The 21,631-nt window shown below is 45.0% G+C and overlaps 1 protein-coding gene across 2 annotated transcripts; it reads right to left on the bottom strand.

Moving 5' to 3' along the window:
• Window positions 1-3,275: 3,275 nt before the first annotated feature.
• marchf6 (membrane-associated ring finger (C3HC4) 6) lies at window positions 3,276-21,370 on the bottom strand. Of its 2 annotated transcripts, none has more exons than XM_062519976.1 (26): window positions 21,050-21,370; window positions 19,922-20,021; window positions 19,756-19,829; window positions 18,339-18,482; window positions 18,100-18,172; window positions 17,758-17,926; window positions 16,484-16,679; window positions 15,631-15,692; window positions 15,293-15,325; window positions 15,131-15,182; window positions 14,957-15,015; window positions 14,321-14,401; window positions 13,816-13,884; window positions 13,640-13,714; window positions 13,374-13,508; window positions 13,103-13,222; window positions 12,649-12,749; window positions 11,632-11,769; window positions 10,381-10,582; window positions 10,173-10,242; window positions 9,494-9,675; window positions 8,825-8,959; window positions 7,717-7,806; window positions 7,355-7,571; window positions 6,846-6,981; window positions 3,276-5,353 (listed from the first exon to the last, which is right to left on the bottom strand). In XM_062519976.1, exons 1-26 carry the CDS (start codon window positions 21,066-21,068, stop codon window positions 5,266-5,268), a joined length of 2,820 nt encoding a protein of 939 aa, XP_062375960.1. In that variant the 5' UTR covers window positions 21,069-21,370; the 3' UTR covers window positions 3,276-5,265. The 2 variants fall into 2 exon arrangements, with proteins under 2 accessions (XP_062375960.1, XP_062375968.1); XM_062519984.1 differs by having other exon boundaries at window positions 7,439-7,571; window positions 21,050-21,369.
• Window positions 21,371-21,631: the final 261 nt, after the last annotated feature.

The following is a 21,631-nucleotide window of genomic DNA, read 5'->3' as shown; positions in this document are numbered from 1 at the left end:
AGTACATTCAAAAAAGGATAAGTGACTAAAAAAGGAGTGGAAAATGGATATACAATCGCTATAAGATGTCAGGTCTAGCACAAGCTGTAAGAAGAAAAGAGGAGACACACGTATGAGAAACAGCAGAAATACACGAGATAAAGGGTAAAGAGTGGGGTACAGGAACGGCGGGGTCTGATCCCACTGGCTCCAGCTCACAGACCAGTTAGCACATAAAACACCATCAACACCAAGAGGTCCTTATCAAGAGTCGTCATTTGGGCCCCAGCCGTGGCGCGACTGGCTGGGGCACCTGCACCGCACGCCGGCGACCCGGGTTACTCTCTACTGTCCTGTCCAAATAAAGGCATAAAAAGCCCAAAAAAATCATCTTAAAAAAAAAAAGAGTCGTCATTTGAGATTCCTCGCTGGTGGAATGGTAGACTGGGTAAACCCAGCCTGATCTGCCGGTGATTGGATTTCGCCTGTCAGCTCAGGCTGGAAACCTGCACATATATCTCTCTTGCTTCCTGTCCATGTTTGTTGGAACCAATCACAAACTAGCCACCAGGCACACCCGGATCATTGGTCTGATTGGTTGAAAGACTACCCAAATACGTGCGGTCATTTGAACTGTGCCCATTGATGACTCCTCTTGTGCGGTAGAAAGACAGGGCAGACTGCCCAGACTAATGTTCAGTCTGAAAAGATTGAGCTTAGACTGGCGATGGCAAGCCTTGTGGTATGCTTTACCTGATGCTCTTTCTACTGCAAAAGTTTCGGTATTTTGGCCATTTAATGACTTATCTGTTTACCTTGTGTCTCCTTACAAGCACAGTTTGTGTGTTCATACTGTTGTAATTGTGATGATTTGTTATCATCATTCTGTTAAAATGCATTAGTCTATTCTTGCTGTTTCTTATGTAGCTTTTATGAGTAGAACCATTAATCTTGATAATAATGATGATGATATGGGGCTGAGAACCAAAGGGGCGTAAGTGACATTTCACCAACTTTACAGGAGAGCCAAAACAAATCTAACTGCTTCTATACGATCACAGTTAAAGACCTTTGGTTTTTGTTCAATAACGTTATAATTTATAAATGTTTTACTTCTATAATTGTGTCAGTTAGAAAGAGCTCATCAAGAGCTGTCAGGTGATATGTATAACTCAATTTTGACCAAAATGTCACTTACGCCCCTTTGGTTCTCAGCCCTCGTATTATACGTGTTGTTTGTCACTTTGGACAAAAGTTACTGTCTGCCATGAACCGTATTCATAATATATAGTCAGGGAGCCATGGGGTCAGACCTGGCTTTGTCGGTTAAAGTTTTTTTTTTTGCAGAATCTAGTAGACTAGGGGTACCTCTTTAAGATTTAAGAGGGTGCCCGGTGATATCCCTTGGGCAATTTTGTATATTAAGCCTTTCTTGTCCAATGTGTTGATAAGGCGGATATACTACAGGTGAATAGGGTAAAAAAATTAACAAGCAGATATCACTATGAAACTTCACCAGTTGATTACTTAGATCAATATGAAAAATAAATGTATTACAAGTTTTCTGAAATGTAATGTTTGAATATGCAAATTAGGTATGATGTAATTAAATATGCGCTGATTTGCATAAACGTAAAAAGATCAAATCTGAACATTGGATAAAGCCAGTTTCAATTTTTTTCTTTTCATTTTGTTGACATAAGAGATGAAAAGTATTTTAGAGAGGGAATTATGGATATCTCATTTAGTTATTCAGTAAATCAGAAAATACTATACCAGCCTTTAAAAAATCCATTTTCGCCATGTTTTTTGGAATAAAATGTCATGTAAATCAGGCTAAGAATAATATATCAACAAACCCCTCTGCAAAAACCTTCTAAACATGGTTAGGTATAAGACTGAACAGTTTGGTGTATGTAGATGCTTGTGAAGTGGAGATTTTGTTCTCCGAGTGAGAGAGGAAACTCATCCATATCCGCCTTATATTCAACACATTGGACAAGAAAGGCTTAATATACGAAATTGCCCAAGGGATATCACCGGGCACCCTCTTAAATCTTAAAGAGGTACACCTACTCTACTAGATTCAGCAAAAAAAAAAACTTTAACCGACAAAAGTGAAGTGTTCCTTTTAAGGTTCTCGTGAGCTTTTGGCAGACCAGACCAGTCACTAAGCCATGGGGTCAGGTTGCAACCAACCCAGGTCAGACCTGGTTTTGTTGGTTAAAGTTTTTTTTTTTGCTTAATCTAGTAGAGTAGGTGTACCTCTTTAAGATTTAAGAGGGTGCCCGGTGATATCCCTTGGGCAATTTTGTATATTAAGCCTTTCTTGTCCAATGTGTTGAATATAAGGCGGATATGGATGAGTTTCCTCTCTCACTCGGAGAACAAATCTCCACTTCACAAGCATCTACATACACCAATCTTTTCAGTCTTATACCTAACCATGTTTAGAAGGATTTTGCAGAGGGGTTTGTTGATATATGATTCTTAGCCTGATTTACATGACATTTTATTCCAAAAAACATGGCGAAAATGGATTTTTTAAAGGCTGGTATAGTATTTTCTGATTTACTGAATAACTAAATGAGATATCCATAATTCCCTCTCTAAAATACTTTTCATCTCTTATGTCAACAAAATGAAAAGAAAAAAATGTAAGCTGGCTTTGTCCAATGTTCAGATTTGATCTTTTTACGTTTATGCAAATCAGCGCATATTTAATTGCATCATACCTAATTTGCATATTCAAACATTACATTTCAGAAAACTTGTAATACATTTATTTTTCATATTGATCTAAGTAATCAACTGGTGAAGTTTCATAGTGATATCTGCTTGTTAATTTTTTTACCCTATTCACCTGTAGTATATCCGCCTTATAGTCAACACATTGGACAAGAAAGGCTTAATATATGAAATTGCCCAAGGGATATCACCGGGCACCCTCTTAAATCTTAAAGAGGTACCCCTAGTCTACTAGATTCTGCAAAAAAAAAAACTTTAACCGACAAAGCCAGGTTCACCTAAATTATGGCATTTGGCTCCCGGACTAATATAACTAAGTCTGGGTTTTCTTTTAACTGGTTGTGCAATATAAAAGTTATTCAAATGAAGCAAGCTGAGAAAATTCCACACTTGTCATTTAATGTTTGTAATCGACTTGAAACAAAGCAAAAAAAAAAAAATCCTTTTCTGTCCATGAGATTGAAAATATCCTTGTACACTTGCCTCCCTCCTCCTCCTCCTCCTCCTCCTCCTCCCCCGGCACGTTCGGATTGTCCAGGACACTGACGAGGCCGGACCCAAGCGTGCTATGGCAGAGAGGGAGGTAGGACGACGCTTCTATTTCTCCAGGCAAGTGGGAGCAATCAGCATGTGCCTCTAGCTCTGACGGCACGCTGATTCTAATCAACAGCAGCGTTATGTGCCGCCACTGCCCAATTACAAAGGAAACCGTAAGAGAAGAGAGGAGACAGAGCGCGGGAAAGAAAACAAAGAAGATCAAACAAAATCAGAAGCACCTCTAAAATGCACATATAAAAATAGAGCATTTGCATTTTGTCTTTAGATAAAGCCAAAAGCATGTCAAGAAGCAAACCATTTCCAGTTTTGCGTTGCAAGATACTATAAGGTCACTTACAGAATCTCAACTTTTTAACACTGCCTGTTATGTGGCACTCTGATACAAAGCCAACAGACCCTCACACCAGAGGCTCCAACCTGTAGCAGTTGCTTGAAATGTCAAAATTAACATTATTATGAAAAACAAAAACACAGTCCAAAAGTGCTGCAATGATACATTATTTACAACATCTGATCTGATTCCATCAACATCTGATGGAAATTGTTTTTTTAGACCATAAAAGAGAAGGTATAATTCTTCAACACTGGTGCACAATTGTTAATTGTGAATTGTTTGTTTGTTTTTTGTTGTCATTGTTGTTAAAAAAAGTGTTGTTTTTAAATCATTCTCAATGTACAATACATCAATACTGATTGAATGACTTCAATTGGAAGATAGTATTCACTATTGCTACGCTTTCAAAAAAAAAAAAAAAAATCAAAGTGCAACCGACTGGTAAACGTGCACCAGCACCTTCACCAGGGAAGTCAACCATTTGCACATTGTGTGTGGCAAGAAAACGGATTTACAGGACAAATTTGAAACCGGACAGATGCAGTCACCATTTAGTTACACAGCTGGCAAATAAATATGCTCAACCACAGAGGTCTGCTGGCCCCTCACAGTCTTCGCTTGCGTACAGACTGAAGCACAAGCTCCAGGCGAGAGTTTGGAGAGCTATGCAAAATAGCTCTTTAAGTGGAGTCCAGTCTGTAAGGGTCGATGGCTCCCCACAGCATTACAATCGGTGCTTAGGAGGAAGTATGTCAGCATTCTAGAGAAATCTGCCCCGAGGCCACCCTCCTCCACCACCACTGAAGTCCTCCTGCAACGGCGGCCCTGACGTGACGAGAAGCAAGGGACCCTTACAGCTTAGAGTAGAGCCGGTCTCAGCAAACCATGTAAGGTGCAAAGCCATCCTTTTCAGCTCATCCAAAGGGATGCCTGCTCTGTGTAGTAACCGCAACAAGAGTGCTGCTATTATAAAAAGTGTCAGTCAAAGAAAAAAAAAAAAAAACTAATAAATAAAACTACTTATTTGGCCCCTCCCAAATTCTTCACCAATAATCATTGTCCATTAGTTCATAGTCCTTTGTTTGACCAAAAAAAAGTAACCAAACAAGAACGGGCATGACTTGTGTAGCACAGAAAAATAGCACAGGCCACTCCAAACAGAGCCATATGATTTGACTGAAATCAAATGAAAACTATGATTTAATAAATTAGTATAAACAAATCGTCCTGTTCTTCTTTTAAGCTGTTCAAAGGAACATTCTTTGAGATTGGTGTTGGGCGTCCAATGTAGCGTCGCTGTTGTCCTCTTCATCTCTCTGCTGTTGTGGCCTCCAGTGGCCACGTCTGTTCTGTCCTGACCTCCCGCCAGCTGGGGAAGTCGCGTGGGCAGCAGGAGTTGTGGCCAGTCGCAGCGCTGCAGTGGACACGAGGGGTCGAGGGGTCAAGGGTCATCATGCACCAGGCAGAGAGATGGACAGTTTGGAGGGAATAGTGCACTGGAGACCTCGCTCACGATGCATACACAAGTTCAACTGGTCTCTTTCCTCTCCTCTCTCTCTCTTTATCACTCTCTCTCTCACACACACACTCACACACACACACACACACACCTCCAGCTGATTCTGTTGAGTCTCTTATTTAGGCTGTTACTCCTGTGGGGAGCTACTGTGGGTGGCAGTGCTGGTTTTGCCAGATTTCCGTTCATAATTCACAAGTCTCTGTCCAACAAGGTACCTGCAGAGTAGAAGAGTATGAGATTAAGGACCACTTACTGATATCATGCCACAGTTAGGTCCAGTTGAACTATTCATTCAGACATTAAGGATCACTTACTGAATATCATGCCACAGTTAGGTCCAGTTAAACTATTCATTAAATTCTGATTTGACAATGACATTGCAGTTACGCAAAGCAAGACAACGTACATCAATGTGCATTATTTTTTAAACTTTGCATAGTGAAGAAAAACTTCAAACAGGTGAGTGTACAAAAGTTGCCCCTCTGACTCAACTAGGCTACAGAGTGGCAATAGTCAGTGCTGGGCAACCCTTGACGCTGAACTCTCCAATGTGCTTTCTGCACGGACGGCTCTTTAGAGAGGCTCATTTTTTCCCTCTTCGTTGGTCAGCAAACTGAAGATGTGCTACAATACAGCAGACACTCCACCGGAAATATAGGAGCTTCCCGAAGAGCCTTCTGTGCATCAACCAAATTGGACCCATTTATTTTAGAACGTAGAATGAATGATCCAAATAGAGATAAATGAAAGAAATCAAAACAAGACACTATCAGCTCAATTAGGTGTATAGAAGTGATTAATAGTCTGGTCTCGTACCAATGGTTAAATCACTACTCTTGTCATAGTAATAATTTGCAATGGACTGTTCACAAATGTTGAAACTTAAGTTGTTCAATTGCCAGGAGTCACCAATGCCCATGATGTAGCCTATTTTTGTTTTACTTTTTCATTTTGTTTTTATATTTCATTTTGTGTTTTTGTAAAATGTTGTAAATTGTTTTGTGAATTGTCTGTTTTGCTTTTTTTGTTTTATTATCATTACATTTGTATTAACATTTTATTATTATTTGTTATAGTCTAATTATTTCAAATAAGTCTGTTGGATTACGAGTACGCTGGCAAGTCATGCCGCTCTGTCCAGCACATGGATTTAATACTGTTTATTAGGCCTATTGTGGATTTGTTTACTGTTTATTAGGCCTATTGTTGATTTGTTTACTGTTTATGAGGCCTATTGTGGATATGTTTACTGTTTATTAGGCCCATTGTTGATTTGTTTAGTGTTTATTAGGCCTATTGTGGATTTGTTTGTTCACGTCTGTCTTAGGCTTAGGCACGCTGGCGAGTCACACCGCTCCGTCCAGCACATAACTGTTTGTTTCTTTGTTTGTTAACTCAGGGCATTGCTGACCTTAACGCTAAGTCAGTTTTTTTTCTGCAATATAACGACTGATGATGATGATGATGATGATGGTACTTACAGTATATATGATCTATAGACAAAGTCTGTCTATGTTAGTGTCAACACTGTATAGGTACATTACAAACGGTATACATAGGTCTGGATAGACACAAATGATGCTGTAATTCTGTCATTAGTTATGGAGACTCAAAGGTGGACACATTTCCATCCATCTCTGGACCAATGAACAGACTTGTTTGCACCTACAGCCTAGAGTGTGTGGTGGGCTCCTGTGGGCTACTCACTTGTCGTTCTTGATGTGTTCGTAAAGGCGCTTGAACTGACGGATCTGGAAGGACAGGATGCCCATCAGCATGACCACCATCAGCAGGAAGGGATAGATGCGTCTCTGGACCAGGTTCTCCATCTCCCGCGTCACCCCTGACCACAGCCATGAGAAGCCATGTTAGTAGCAGTCCTCCTCTGGGCACGTATGCCACTCCAGCAGAGGCTCAATGCACAACACAGAACTTTGGAAAAACAACACTATTGCAGGACAGCAGCACCTGTCAATATATTCTCTGATTTATTCTGACTTTAATTGTATTTTGGTAGGTAGACTTGTCTACACTGATGAAATTGCTTGTCCACAAGATGGCACAAGATATCGTTCTCTTGCATCACAGAGGAAAATGTAGTGTGCCAAGCTGTCTACGGAGACTCCTAGTCTCCCGTGTATGAAGTGTAATATATGGCAGAAACGATCAGCGCTGCCTCACTGAAACCAAGGACAACCATGACTGTATCGTTATACCAGCATTGCATCTTTGCGCGGCGTCAGTTCCAAACCCTAACGCTGGCGCCGAGCAGGGCCCCCAGACGCGGCGCTCGCACGTACCGACGAAGGGCACGATGCCCACGGCGATGACGTAGGGCACGCAGAGCGACACCAGCAGCACGGCGATGACGGGCGCCGCCAGCTTACGGATGATGAAGTGCAGGTCGATGTTGCGAATCCCGTTGGCGTACACCTAGGAGATGAGAACATCACAGGATTCATTGAGTCATTCAACATGCATATTCCCCCCCCTGGACAGACACTCACAGGTTATTCAAGCACACTGTGAGCACACACAGGCCCAAGTCAGAGAGAGTTGGCCACACGGGGCCACCCACCTGCTCGATCACCGTCTTCAGCCACCACTGCGGGCCCATCAGGGTGATGGCGGCGATGATTTTGGCATGCAGGACGCCTAGAGCCCAGTCCTGCAGGAAGCAGAGAGACAAAATACACGGGTGAAGTGACGCAATCTCCACCCCACTGCTACAGATCACGGTGAAATCTCAGTTCTGCAGAAGACATTCTAACTCTCGGCACTGAATCTGCTCCTCAATCAATAACAGTCAGCACCTTTGGCACCAAGACAAAACAAAGCTTCCAAATAAAGATAAAAAATAAAAAATTAAAAAAAAATCCATAGATGACTCTGGAGCTCCCACTGCTGCAGATCACAGTGAAATCTCAGTTCTGCAAGTGCACTCCAACTCAGGCCAGCGAATAGGCTTTCCAATCAATAACAATCAGCCCCTTCAGCACCAAAACGAAATAAAGCACACAAATAAAAATAACATTGACAGATGACTGCACTCTCACAAGGCCAAGATGGCAACTTCACACACACACCTTGGGCCCTAATTTGAATGAGGATCAAAGTGTGGAGTACAAACGTGAGGTACACACTGGTTGGGTACATGTTGTTGCTTTGATACAATAAATTTAGTTGAATAGTGGATCCCTAACTAAAACTATTATCATAACGAAGCAAAATCAATATGCTAATATAACACCATGGGAACACTGTAGTTCACGCCTACACACTGTGCTTGTTGACTGTGCACTTGGCTCTCCATTTAAATTAGGGCCCCTTGTGTCCTTGAGATGGGGGCTCTTTTAGTTTGGCTAGTTTGTGATTGGACCCAGAAGATGTTGACAGGAAGCAGGAGAGATAGATGCGCAGGTTTCCAGCCCGGGCTGCAGGGCGAAATCCAACTGGCCAGCAGCTCAGGCAGGGTTCACCCAGCCTAGGGGCTCTTACCTGCCAGGGGTAGAAGAGGGGGGTTCACCCAGCCTAGGGGCTCTTACCTCCCAGGGGTAGAAAAGGGGGGTTCACCCAGCCTAGGGGCTCTTACCTGCCAGGGGTAGAAGAGGGGGGTTCACCCAGCCTAGGGGCTCTTACCTGCCAGGGGTAGAAGAGGGGGGTTCACCCAGCCTAGGGGCTCTTACCTGCCAGGGGTAGAAGAGGGGGGTCTGGTCCAGGGGCACTCTGAGAGGGGCCACGATGACCAGCTCGAACAGCAGGCCCAGCAGCAGGGGGATCACCCCGGCCAGCAGCACCGCCACCACCAGCGTCTTCAGGATCTGAGGCGCAATCAAATCAATTCACCATCAATCAATTACACCAAACACAAGGCACGCTCAGTGCAAAACACAGCTACGCAAAAGCCCTCGACGAGTCAGTTTGCCCAGAAATCAGTTCGTAAGTACAGTACATATCAAGTATTCATTGTCAAGGACACTTAGCTAAGCAATTAGCCAAGCAATTATGACTGGCCCTACGACATGCAGCTAGGTAGTGTAGTAGCTCCTCTTTCTAGAAGTGTTATGTAATGTGTTTATCGGATATAACACCACAGAACAAGACACATTAAAAAAAAACAGTCCAGAGCACATCCTGAGGGCTACAGGGTTTTAAAGCCTTCTCAAAGTAATACACACAAATTCCCTCAACAAATTCCCACAGCAAACATCAATCCATTATTAGTATAGGATCGCCATGGGACAGTGCACACTGCTGGTATTTAGCATACGGTACTATATGCAGTAGAGTGCAGATGAGTGAAGATGATGGTGGTGGTGGTGGGGGTTGTGCTTTTGGGGTGGTGGTGGCCGTACCATGAGCGTCCACTCCTGGACCTTGAGCAGGATGATGTGTCGGCCCTGGGGCATCCAGGCCAGCATCACGGTGATGGCGCGGATGGACAGCCAGCACACGTACAGGCCGCACGCCGCCGTGTACAGCTCGTGGATCTTGGCGCTGCCCGTCCAGAAGGACATCAGCCAGCGACCCGCCCACACTGCAGGGGCGGAGAGAGAGAGCGAGAGAGCGATGAGTCACACGGTTCAGTCCTGACACAGGACCACCGCCAGCGGCACGCACATGACTACAGGGCTGGGCAGGAGAGAGACCGCTCATGACGCAGACCCCCCAAATATGGGGCGAGGCCTGACGACATCGCTACAGTAGGTCGACACACGAGAAGTTCCATTTAGTGGAGAGGCCCGCACACACTGCAGGGAAGGAGTGCGGTGAGTCAGGATGACATGCACCATGTGCAGGCCCCCAAATATGGGCCAAGACATGACAACATCACTGCAGCACAGTAGGTCAAAAGAGGAGAAGAAGTGATTTCATATACGACACTGAAAGATCAAAGGGCTCATTTGGGTCATAGGTGCACCCTATCCCACATACTGTATTTATTAGAGACACTTTTCAAGGTGTGTTTTGCCGTGCTAGATGGGGCAACATGTGCAGCACAGGCTCCGGCGCTACTGTATCTTTCCAACTGACCTGGCAGAGTGAGGCAGACGAGGCTGGCCAAGAGCAGGGTGACGCACATGAACACGATCAGCAGCACGATCTAGACAAAACAAACATCAAGTCACGGCCAGAATCTACCCAAGTCAAACATCACCTGAAACTTCAGCTGAAGCCCCAGAAAATGACTCTGCCCTGCAATTAGCGGAGCACTGATTGGTCTGTGGCGCAGTCGCCTTACCCTGAAGGGGAATTTCATTGGCCGATGGTACGGCTGGAAGCCGACGGGTCCGCCCTGCTGCAGGATGGCCTGGTGGGCGGCGTGCAGGCCCTCGCCCACCACAGGGATGGCGTTGTTGTTGTTGTTGTTGCGTGCCTGTTGGTTGTTGTTGGCGTTGTTGTCGTTCTCCTCTTGGTCTCCCAGTAGGTAGGAGTGCAGGTCTCTGCAGGTGTGTGGGAGGAAAGAGGGAAGAGGGGAGAGAGGGAGAGAGAGGGGAGAGGGAGAGAGGGAGAGAGCGGTGGAGAGTAAGAGGCAGGCGTGCATCATCAAGTACGAGCGGCGTTGGGACACGGTGGAATGCCCTGCCGCCCGCCTGCTCCCTCGGGGAACAGTGTTGATTCTCCACCGTCGGCAGTGATAAAGGTCACAGCAGCACACCTGTGGAATTATCCATTTCTGCGGTTGCAAACAAGCTGCACAGGCTCGATCGCTTTCATCACATCGTGAACAGGAAAGTCTTTGTGAACGCCCTGTCGCTCATTTTTACCTCAAGGCCCGAAACTGGCTTTGTTTTTAACTGTGGTTTAGGTTTGACAGGTAACCACCCCATTACCTGAATAGCTGACCTTGCTGACGGTTTGACACTAACTGCTCAAGTACGTTTCCCAAAACCATAGTTGCTCTCAGCAACTTAGTTGGTTGGCAATGGGAAATTGTATTGCAACCAAAAAAGTTGCCAGTTTAATTGATAACTTAGTTTTAGCAATTATGGTGTTGGGAAACACGACCCAGTTCGGTGTGAACACTAACTCAGGTTGGCGACATTTGTAGGGCTGTCACGCAATTCTCCTCACCGACTCTTTCCCGAATTCAATCTGACAGAACAGCTGCTCCTTCTGTCCAGAGGCCATGTTCTGGCACACACGAAGGGGAGACATAGATGTTCTGTCCGGACCGGTTTCTGACACCGTGAAGAATCTCTACTTTTCACCAGCCACGGTTTAAAAGCCCCATGCACTCCATTCACTTTAAAGCTCTGCTCGTGGAACAGTGCCTCTGTCAGTGTTTCCTTTTTCTAGTCAATGATTTATTGATCCTCGCTTAGACTAATGCCTGCTGTGTGATACTTTGCCACAACTCCCGCCACAACCACAGTGAGGACTGAAGTGGAGAAAAGGGCTGAAAGATTTGAAGGAAAATGTTGTGCTTTTCCTGATTAGATACTGTGATGGCCATTACTACTGTTAACTTGTGGCGGGTGCGGGTACGTACAGCAGGTATCCGGCGGTGACGGTCCAGGCGCGCACCAGGCCCTTGAGCCACTGGCGCGTGTGTCCCTGTTCCAGCAGCGCAGGCAGCACCACCTGCAGCAGCAGCAGCTCCAGAGACAGCTCACTCACCGGGGCATCACTGAGAGAGGGAGAGAGAGAGAGGGAGAGAGAGAGAGAGAGAGAGAGAGAGACAAACACACACACTTATTAGAGCCAGTATCTCATGAGAAAAAAACAGAGAATCAGAGAAAGAATGATGGATGAAAGGGAAAGTGTTGGGTAGAAAGAGAGAAAGAGGGGGGGGGGGGTAGCAAGTTAGATTTAGAGATATTTATCAACAAATATTTAGCAGCCTGTCACTGCAAAAAAACCCGACTAAAACCTAGCATCGCTGACAGAGGCTAGACTGCACAACACTGACCTATTGTCATGTGACCATGCACATGAGACATGACCGTCCATGTGCCGTGCTATCAGTAAGGACGAGAAAAGCTCAGAGTTTCACCAAACTGCCACGGAGACACTGAACAGAATCCCAGTGAGAGGACTGACTCAGTGAGTGAGTGAGTGATGTGCTGAAGTTCCCGAGTGAGTGAGCCAGCGAGCTCCCGAGAGCAGGAGCCCAGTGGTGCTGTGAGACTGCATTAATGTGACGGGCTCCTCACGGGAGCGCCCGCGGGGGAATGGCGTCATCGCCTGCAACACCTGACACAGCTGATGCAACCCACCACTCATCGCCCGCTCGCTCACTCGCTTGCTCGCTATGCGTCTGCTCCCACGGCCAACTGCCGCCAGGCAGAGAGGCAAGAGCAAACCCAACACACACACAATTCCCACCAGGCAGAGAGGCAAGAGCAGACCCAACACACACACACACAATTCCCACCAGGCAAAGGAGCAAGTGTAGACCCGACACACACTCACACACACACACACACACACACACACACACAAACACACACACACAAAATCAACACTGTTTGGAGTCGTTCCATCAGAGAGTTCCAAAAGCACGCACCTGTACAGCATCACATTGTATGGGAGAAAGAAGGGAAGCAGATGCTTGATGATGCGAATGGGAAGCCACAGCATCAGGAGGACTATGGACCCAAACACCACCTGTGAGAGAACACAGACATCACATTACATTACATTACATTACATTGCATTACATTACATTGCATTTAGCAGACACTTTTTATGCCCAAAGTGACTTACATATGTCAACTGTATTACAAGGGACTACATTGTCCCCAGAGCAGCTTGAGGTTAAGTGCCTTGCTCAAGGGCACAACGGCGGAAGCGAACCGACAACTATCAGGCTACTGCATGCTAGCCCAGATCCTTAACCACTATACTACCACCACATCATACACATACAAGCTTTGTCTTTACACCTCCACACGCTAGCTGATGACACTAGACTGAGAGTCAGCAGGCTGGGGGGGGGGGGGGGTCATGACCCCACTCACCACAGATAAAATGAACCTGCGCAGGTGTCTGTAGATGGGCAGGTGGATCATCTCTTGCACTGGGTTGAAATCAGGGTCATTTAAGTTTCGGAGGAACCACAAGACACCTGGCCTGAGCACCTGTATATTAAAAAGCAAACAGACGAAGGAGAACAATAGCATCAGTGTCACGTGTGTAAACGTCACACACGGTCTCTATCATGCCCTGTGGACGTGGTTATTGTGTGTTTATAGAACAGGGGCGGCTCAAAGTGAAGCGCAGTCCTCTCACCTCGCGCAGCAGGAGAATGAAAGAGGCAAAGTAGAAGACGTAGACCATCCCAACGAGCCAGTGGAGGAACATGGTGGTGCCAGGGGCAGACTCAAAGCTCAGCTCTCGGTCCTTCAGCGAGGCATCAAACATTTCCTGTCACACACATACACACACACAATACAAGCCTTAGAAGGTTGGCCCCCATTAAATTCTGGACATTTCTGGTCATTTCATTCCATCAGAGCACCCCCTTTTGGGAGACACATCTGTGCACTTCAACACACCAGGGAGCAGATATCCAGCCACCAGCCACAGATAAGGGGGAATACGCCAATCTCCACCACCACCAGCAAAGACACCTACAGAAAAAACATGTGTGCATCAGGAGATGACGATGCGGTCATTGAGATCATTGGGCTGTGACATGTCACTTGTGTGGTGAGAGGAGGTTTGAGTGTACCTTCACCACGATGTAGCACACCCCTAATAAGCGCCGCGATCTCTGGAATCTCACTAATGCCGCAAATCCCTGAGATCGGGCGTTAAGGAAAGCACACGGAACAACTCGGCACACTGGAGTTCTACTGGCACTCTAAAAAGCCCTGGAAACAAGAACTTAGAACAGAAATGGGACCCGGACCTAGACCCATCGCACATTTGGACATTGAAAGGCACTTTACAAGCAGTGGACTTGCAGACTAATAAAACATAAAGCACTATTATGTAATGACTGGAAACTGAACTCATAGCCCTCGGTATGTTGATACCGTGATTTTCCAGTCAGGCTTAAGGAAATGATTGTGTTCACTGGTGGGCGTCTTTGTTAGGCTATGAATGCTGGCCGTTAAGACCCATTATGTGTGAGTGAGAGAGTTAGGTTTTGATTTCCACTGCCCCCACGGTCTCAGCACTGCAGCAATGCCTGCTGTACACATAGTCCCAAGTTAGCCACGGTGGAAGGATACGTGACACACGATCAGTGTAACAGCGAGTAGAACATAGCCCACAATGGTAGTGATGAGTCCCTCGAAATGGGACGCCTTCACCTGCAAAAACAAACAGAAACAAAAACGCAGACTTACAAAACGGCAGAAGCTTCGACGCAATATAGTGCCAAACCGCAAATTTGGTGTATACTAAGGACTGCTGCTGCAGGCTCGATTTTCCAAACGCAACAGTCTAACGCGGATCCTCCGTTGTGCAACATAATGTATAGTGCCACTGGTGGGGCACGTGGCATAATCAACATGAGATTGCACAAGATGGCGGCGCTCACATGAGCTTGAGTCTGCAACTTACAATAAGTTATGTAAGTTATGTAAGCAACCTGAGCACTGTGAAAGCTGTTCTACACTTAGTGGTGAAAAAAACCACACAGAGCAATCTTATTCAAAAGTCCCAAGAAATGTTTATGTTAATCATGCCTTCGTTGACCCATACATCTTCAACAGCAAGTCAGGTAACTAAGTTTTAAGATTGTTTTCAAGGTCAACACACATTACATGTACCGGTAGACATTTCAATCAAACTCCTTCTCATATTCAGTTATGAGTGGTAATGTACAACAACTACAACAACAGCAATATTACACGTTCACTTACATATTCTTCAAAGCCAAGCCCCACCACTGAAAAATGGCCAATATGATACGGGCAAAAAGCTGAAAAGACAAAATCAAATGCTCAATATGATATGGTCAGAAATCAGAAAATATTTATGCCACATGCTTAGATGAGAAAGGGACTAATACTTCAGATCAAATTCTAGATACTTACCAAACACCAAGATGAAAAGGGTATTGAGTGAAACCACCCAGAAGACATGTTCCTGAGAAGATAAAACAGAGGCAATGATCAGGTGTGAATCACAAATAACACTTCCTCTGGCATGCTTCCTCAAAGCATCCTGCAAAATAAAATACTTATTTCCATACATACCAAAAACACTAAAGAGCCATCCAACCCCAGCATCTGTTTGACAAGAAAAGTCATGTGATTAACTGTTGCAAAAAGTCTGACAAGAAAATGTTGATTACACAAATAACAATCACATCTCCTTTCACTGCTGTTCAGAAGTCTCAACTCCATTCTACATGGCTTGATGGCATTCTGAGCCCCCACTGTCAACTTCATGGTAACCCTAAATCTAGCGCCTTCCATGCGGTGCTACCTTGAAGTGGCCAGCGGGGGCCCAAAAGGCCGATCTAACATTCTAGATGTGTGAGTAGTAGTGGTGGTGGTGAGGCGCGTGTTATGCGCCTGCAGTGTGTCCTCACCCTCTCCCAGGTGAGCTCTTCCGCAGCTCGGTCCCACTCCAGCGCGTTCCAGTTCATGTCATCTACGACCAAAACACACAGATCAGCACCAAACACACACACACACACACCACACCACAGAAGCAGCAGCAGGACACATAGGACTAGGCGCTCATGACGCCTTTCACATACTGTGTGTACAGCAAACATTTATGCTCTGAAAAATATACATCATCATTATTCAGACAAGAATGAAAGCATGGCCTTGGCTTCAGTGGGTTGACCGGAACCCATAAAGAGGAGAGGGGATATGCATGTGTGGCGGACTGGCGGTGGTAGTGTAGTGGCTGAGGAGCTGGGCTAGCATGCAGTAACCAGGCGTGGGTTCACTGACCCTTGTCCTAATTGACATATAAAGTCACTTTGGATAAAAGCTGGATGTGTTCGCTCTACTGTGCAGTCACAGGTGTTTTGGTGCGTTCACTCTACTGTGCAGCCACAGGTGTTTTGGTGTGTTCACTCTACTGTGCAGCCACAGGTGTTTTGGTGCGTTCACTCTACTGTGCAGCCACAGGTGTTTTGGTGTGTTCACTCTACTGTGCAGCCACAGGTGTTTTGGTGCGTTCACTCTACTGTGCAGCCACAGGTGTTTTGGTGCGTTCACTCTACTGTGCAGCCACAGGTGATTTGGTGTGTTTGCTCCACTGTGCAGCCACAGGTGATTTGGTGCGTTCGCTATACTGTGCAGTCATATGTGATTTGGTGCGTTCGCTCCACTGTGCAGCCACAAGTGATTTGGTGCGTTCGCTCCACTGTGCAGTTATAGGTGATTTGGTACGTTCACTCGCAGGTGTTTATGTAAACAGTGCCTCACCCTGTGCTGCGTTGTTGGCGTCGGCCCCGTCCTCCCCCCCGGCCTCCTCCTCCTCCTCGTTGTCCAGCTCCAGCTCCTCTGGCTCGGCCTGCGCCGCCAGGTTCTCGCCCAGCGGCGCGTTCTCCTCCGGCGCCGGCGCAGGACCCGCGGCCGCCTGCTGCTCGCCCGCACCCGCCTCGTTACCGGCCGCAGGAGCCTGGAGATGCAGCGAGGCACGGAGGGATGGAGAGAAGAGGAGTCCGCTTAGTTTCATCATCATCATCATCATCATCATCATCTTTTATTTCTCAGACTCAAGGTCCATAAAGGAACACACAAACATGCCCTACATTAAAAAAAACCGACCAAAAACACACAAAAAAGAAAACACTACAACAACCCCCCCACCCCACACATACACACATTTTCATAAAAGACATTCATACCACTACCTCCACACGTGTGCCATATTAATGGCATATAAATATCTATCACTATATCATCACAACATTAACAGCACTAAAGTATAAAACTGAGGAAACTCAAAACAAGACCGGTGGAACAGTAAAGCCAGGCTCATAAAAGAGAGTATAAAAGTGAGGAAACTCAACACAACACAGTTGGGACAGTAACGCCAGGCTCTTAAGAAACAGAAAGTGAGACTCAAGTAAAACACAGGGGGAACAGAGGAGAGGGCAGAAAATTGCACTTGTAGGCTTGAATATCAGTCGAACATCTCCAGGGAGTGTCTCTGCACTGGCGGGTAGCAGACTATGCTAATTGGAAATAAGGAGCAGAGGAGAGAAAAGGAACAGGGGCACTGTGCTGCTAATGGGTCTCAACAGAGTCTCTAGCGGCCTTCCAGAATATTCTCCATTGATTCCAGCACAGCTCTGCTAAGAAAGGCTGTACAGTCTGGACCAACTGACTGTGTGCTAACACACGCAGCCAGCAATGCCATGCCATGCCTGGGATCTGCAGCTGGCATACCGTGCCTAAAGGTGGGGGCTTTCAGGTAACAGGACACACAATAAAATATCTCCCATCTCCCTGTCATTTGTGTCTTTAATATTTCAATATGAATACTGCCACGTACAGACATATCTGTCTGATCATAATAACAGTGCCAACTGTCAACGCTGGTGGTCCTGGGCAAATGAACAACTTAAGGAACCATATACAACTGTCTTTCAAAATCAATGGCTTGCTCAGTTAGACCAAACATTTATTTTAGGATGACGTTGTTGTTATTGTGTGTGTGTGTGTGTGTGTGTGTGTGTGTGTGTGTAACATACCTCGTTGGGCCGTACGGCTACGTTGGCAGCCTGCTGCTGGTTCTGCTCCAGCCACAGCGGGGCGCCGCCGTGCACGATCTGTTCCCGGAGCCACACCAAACTGATGAAGGCGCAGAGCGTGCAGGTCACCACAAAGCAGCCCTGCAAACAGTCCGCCAGCAGGTTCTCTCTGTGGAGAAAAAGAGAGAGAGAGAGAGAGAGAGAGAGAGACAGAGAGAGTTCAAGATGTGCGTCTGAATTCATCATTCATCACTCCAACGATCAGCGTAAGAGCCATAAAGACAGTAAAAGACACAAGTTCTGGCTGTGGTTCAGTGTAGCCGTGTTCTGCAGTGGACTTACGTGGACAGCATATCCAGTGGCAGTGTCAGCAGTGAACTTACAGAACCTGTAAACAGACATTTGTAGATGCGACCTACAGGAAGAGACAAAAGGCAGTCACCCAGACGAAGACATGGTCAGGCAAAAAGGTTTGTAGAAAGTTATCGAACACTGCTAATCCCAACATGTGTTGCAAATATTAATATAATAGGTAAACAGGTCCTCAAATGTCCCAAAAAGGTTCTCAGCAGTGCACTTACATGCTGTTAAAGGGACGACGCCAAGCCAGGCAAAAGCCACCAGTGTGTAGTGAAACCAGTAGCGGATGGCTGTGCCTATACTGGTGACCAGGCCAGCAAAGATATCCTGCACTGGCAGTCGGGAGGGCATGTCTGGAGAGTAGACTGGGGAGAAGAGGGAGGACAGTTGCAACAACTCATTCATATTAAGCCCTTTACTGCTGAAGGCATTTCAACATGACACACATGGCTTCTCTTAGGGTTGGCTTCATTCCATTTGATTATACCAAGATTTGGAGGGGCCATTTAACTCTTAACAAATTGTCATATTTTAAACAATAAAAATAACAATAATAACATTACGTTTGATTCTACCAAGATATGGAAAGTAATTTAATTGTATCAAATACATCATATAAAATATACAATTACAATAACAACAAATAACAATAACATAAAAAGATAAGATAACAGATGAATTCCATTTCAAGAAAGTTTGAGTTACACAATAAACATGGCAATGGGCCAAAATGTGACACACTTGGCTTAAGCTTTAGTGGGCGCTAATGCTGTGATCCAAAGTTTCTGCTCCAAGTAGAGCTGTCAGCATGAATGCTTATCTAGGCCCACATTCACAAAGCATTTTATCTAACCACTGAGAGATCTCCTAGGCTGCACTCAAGGTTTCTCCTCAATCATTTCAAGAGAACAAGCTGCTGAGACCAAGTTTTAGCAAGGGCGTTTTTGAAAATTCATAATAATAGACATGCCGTCAGATACATATTAAACAACAATCAAATAATGCTCTGCACACACACGCAACTCTGGACAGCTTTCAAAACGCATCAGTATGTTGGCTTGTGCACAATTGCATAATTCTACAATAAACTTCTACATATATCTCTGTGATGAATAGGACCTTTGGGTTTATTAGTGGCAGTACTTTATCCCTTACACGCTCTACAATCATGATAAAGGCCGCATCTTTCAAGTAATTTTGCATTTGCATTTCAAAATGTTTCAACATGGGATTTGGAGAGTTAGTCTGGGAGTTTGTCTTAATGAGTTTGGAGTCCTTATGACTACCTCTTAGTTCTCTCAGACTTAAGTGCTTTCAGCTTTAAGGGGCTTTGTGAATTACTATTTATGAAAAGAAATTAGGAGTGCTGAAAATGACAAGACCATCATTTTTAAGGCTTTCTCCTTGTAAGGAAGGAGCGACTTGGCAAGGAGATTACAATCTGAACTCAAGGAGCGCCACTCTTTGTGTCATGGAAGTGTGTAAACAAGGTCTGAGCCGATACCAGAACACAGTCCAAATTGTTACACATCACATTACAGTTCTAAGCCTCACAGTGTGGTGTTTTTCCCAGCATTACTGGTGTAGACACCTTGACGATCTTCAACAGTTATAAAATAAGACCAAAAGACCACTTACTTGGTGTGAAGGCAAACCTGTGTTTGCATAATTCGCAGTACTCCTTTCTGCTGTGTTTTAGCCATTGAACGAGGCTGATGAGAAAGAAAAGGGATGGTTGAACAAAACATTTTAAAACAGATCCTGTTGAATCAATAACTATCTGGGTGATATAGCAAGTTCTTACCATTCTTGATGGATGAACTTAATGCTTCCGGTGCAGACACAGGGGTGATAAAGGGGCTTATCCGGGGTCCCCTCTGACCGACATACCCTGCATATATCGGCTGACAAATCATAAAAGACGAAGTCAGACTTTAACCGGTTACTACAATAGTGTAAAGCCAGACTGACCGTATAAAACTCTTGGAGAGGCAGGAGGGGGACTGCACTCAGGCTTTTCAGTGGCACCGCAATCAGAGCCAGTGATTTCAGGATACACAAATAAAACTCAAACTCGGACAAATGGGCTTGTTCAGATTGTCGGTCATTTGAGCCTAAAACTGGAGTTGCGACGGTGTTATAAACACAACATAACTATGTTTAATTGGATAACCAGGATTTATTGTTTATACATAAATATTTAAGTGCCTAACATCACGTTACTGAAAGGCTTCTTACATCACTTATGAAACTGCTCCATTGATTAACGTTCACGTTACTTCACAATTTTGAGCAAATATAAGCAATACAGTGTAACTGATAAACACTAGGCCTACTGTATCAGTATGTTTGGTCAATGATCCAACAATAATTAATTAGCTCAATGTGTTGACATCGTCGGCAAAGTTAGTTAATATTACACAGCCAACAACTTATTAACTAACGTAGACATTCTCTGGTTTGGCTAAACGTCAGCTAGCTGGCCGGTAGCTAACATTACAGCCAAACTACTCTAACATTAGTTAGAAAGATGTACAACTGCTGGCGGTTGTAGAGTCTCGTCGTCTTACAACTCCAGGCAAATGAGGATGAGTGGTATAGACATACAGCCTTCAATGTGCTGATAAGTGTTTTAAGTGTGTGTAGCTTTGTTAGATCACATCATAGGTATGCTAGTTAGCACGCTATCAAGCACACTTGCAACATCTATTCTAGGTAATGATAGGCAGAGTTGGCTAGCTATCATGTTAGCAAGATAGCTAACAACAGCTAAGAACAGCCTTCTGCAAGTATAACCCACCACACACACTTCTAGCGTTACGTTAAAGGACTTTTGAGTAGTGTAAAACAAAAACCATCACGATATGAAGTGGATAAAACATTTGTGCTTGACGTGTTATTCGAGTGCTTAGGTTTATTCGGGGTAAATTACCTTCTTCGGCAGTGTCCATCTTGAATGGTGACGCACTGTCCTTCCAGTCAACACATAGCTTGTTAGCTAACTAGCTAACGACGTCTGACAGACTGATCAAGAAAATAATGCAATCGGAAATAAAATAAAATATCTATACATTTCGGAATAGGTGTTTCAGCGCAACACCTGGCACGTTTCAGTATGCTTTAACTCATTTCAGTTTCTTAAGAATAGGAATCAAATGGACGAATTACAATCACCATAGTTTGTGAACTAATGTAACGGCTAGGCTTTCAGTGTTGAACGCTGTGTGTGTGTGTGTTTGGCGAGATTCGCGAGAACCGTGCACTTGCGCTCGAAGGTAGCTTGCATTTGCGTCAGATGTCTGCGCAAGCGCATGAAGCCACGCTACGTGCTTCCAAGGCAAAAAACAAATGATAAAACTCGGATCATAATTTCTAGAATATTATGCAATGTCACAACCTTACAGTATCCATGTTTTGCATTGCAATAAACAATGTCTGAGCGTGGATGAGCGATACATATATTATATGAATATGGACCAAAATGAAATGTCTAGAATAAACCTGAATAAAATGT

Source organism: Sardina pilchardus, chromosome 2 (genome assembly GCF_963854185.1).
Source record: "Sardina pilchardus chromosome 2, fSarPil1.1, whole genome shotgun sequence".
Taxonomy (NCBI): domain Eukaryota; kingdom Metazoa; phylum Chordata; class Actinopteri; order Clupeiformes; family Clupeidae; genus Sardina; species Sardina pilchardus.
The sequence above is the reverse complement of the archived record's forward strand: the minus strand, read 5'-3'. Positions and strand labels throughout refer to the sequence as shown.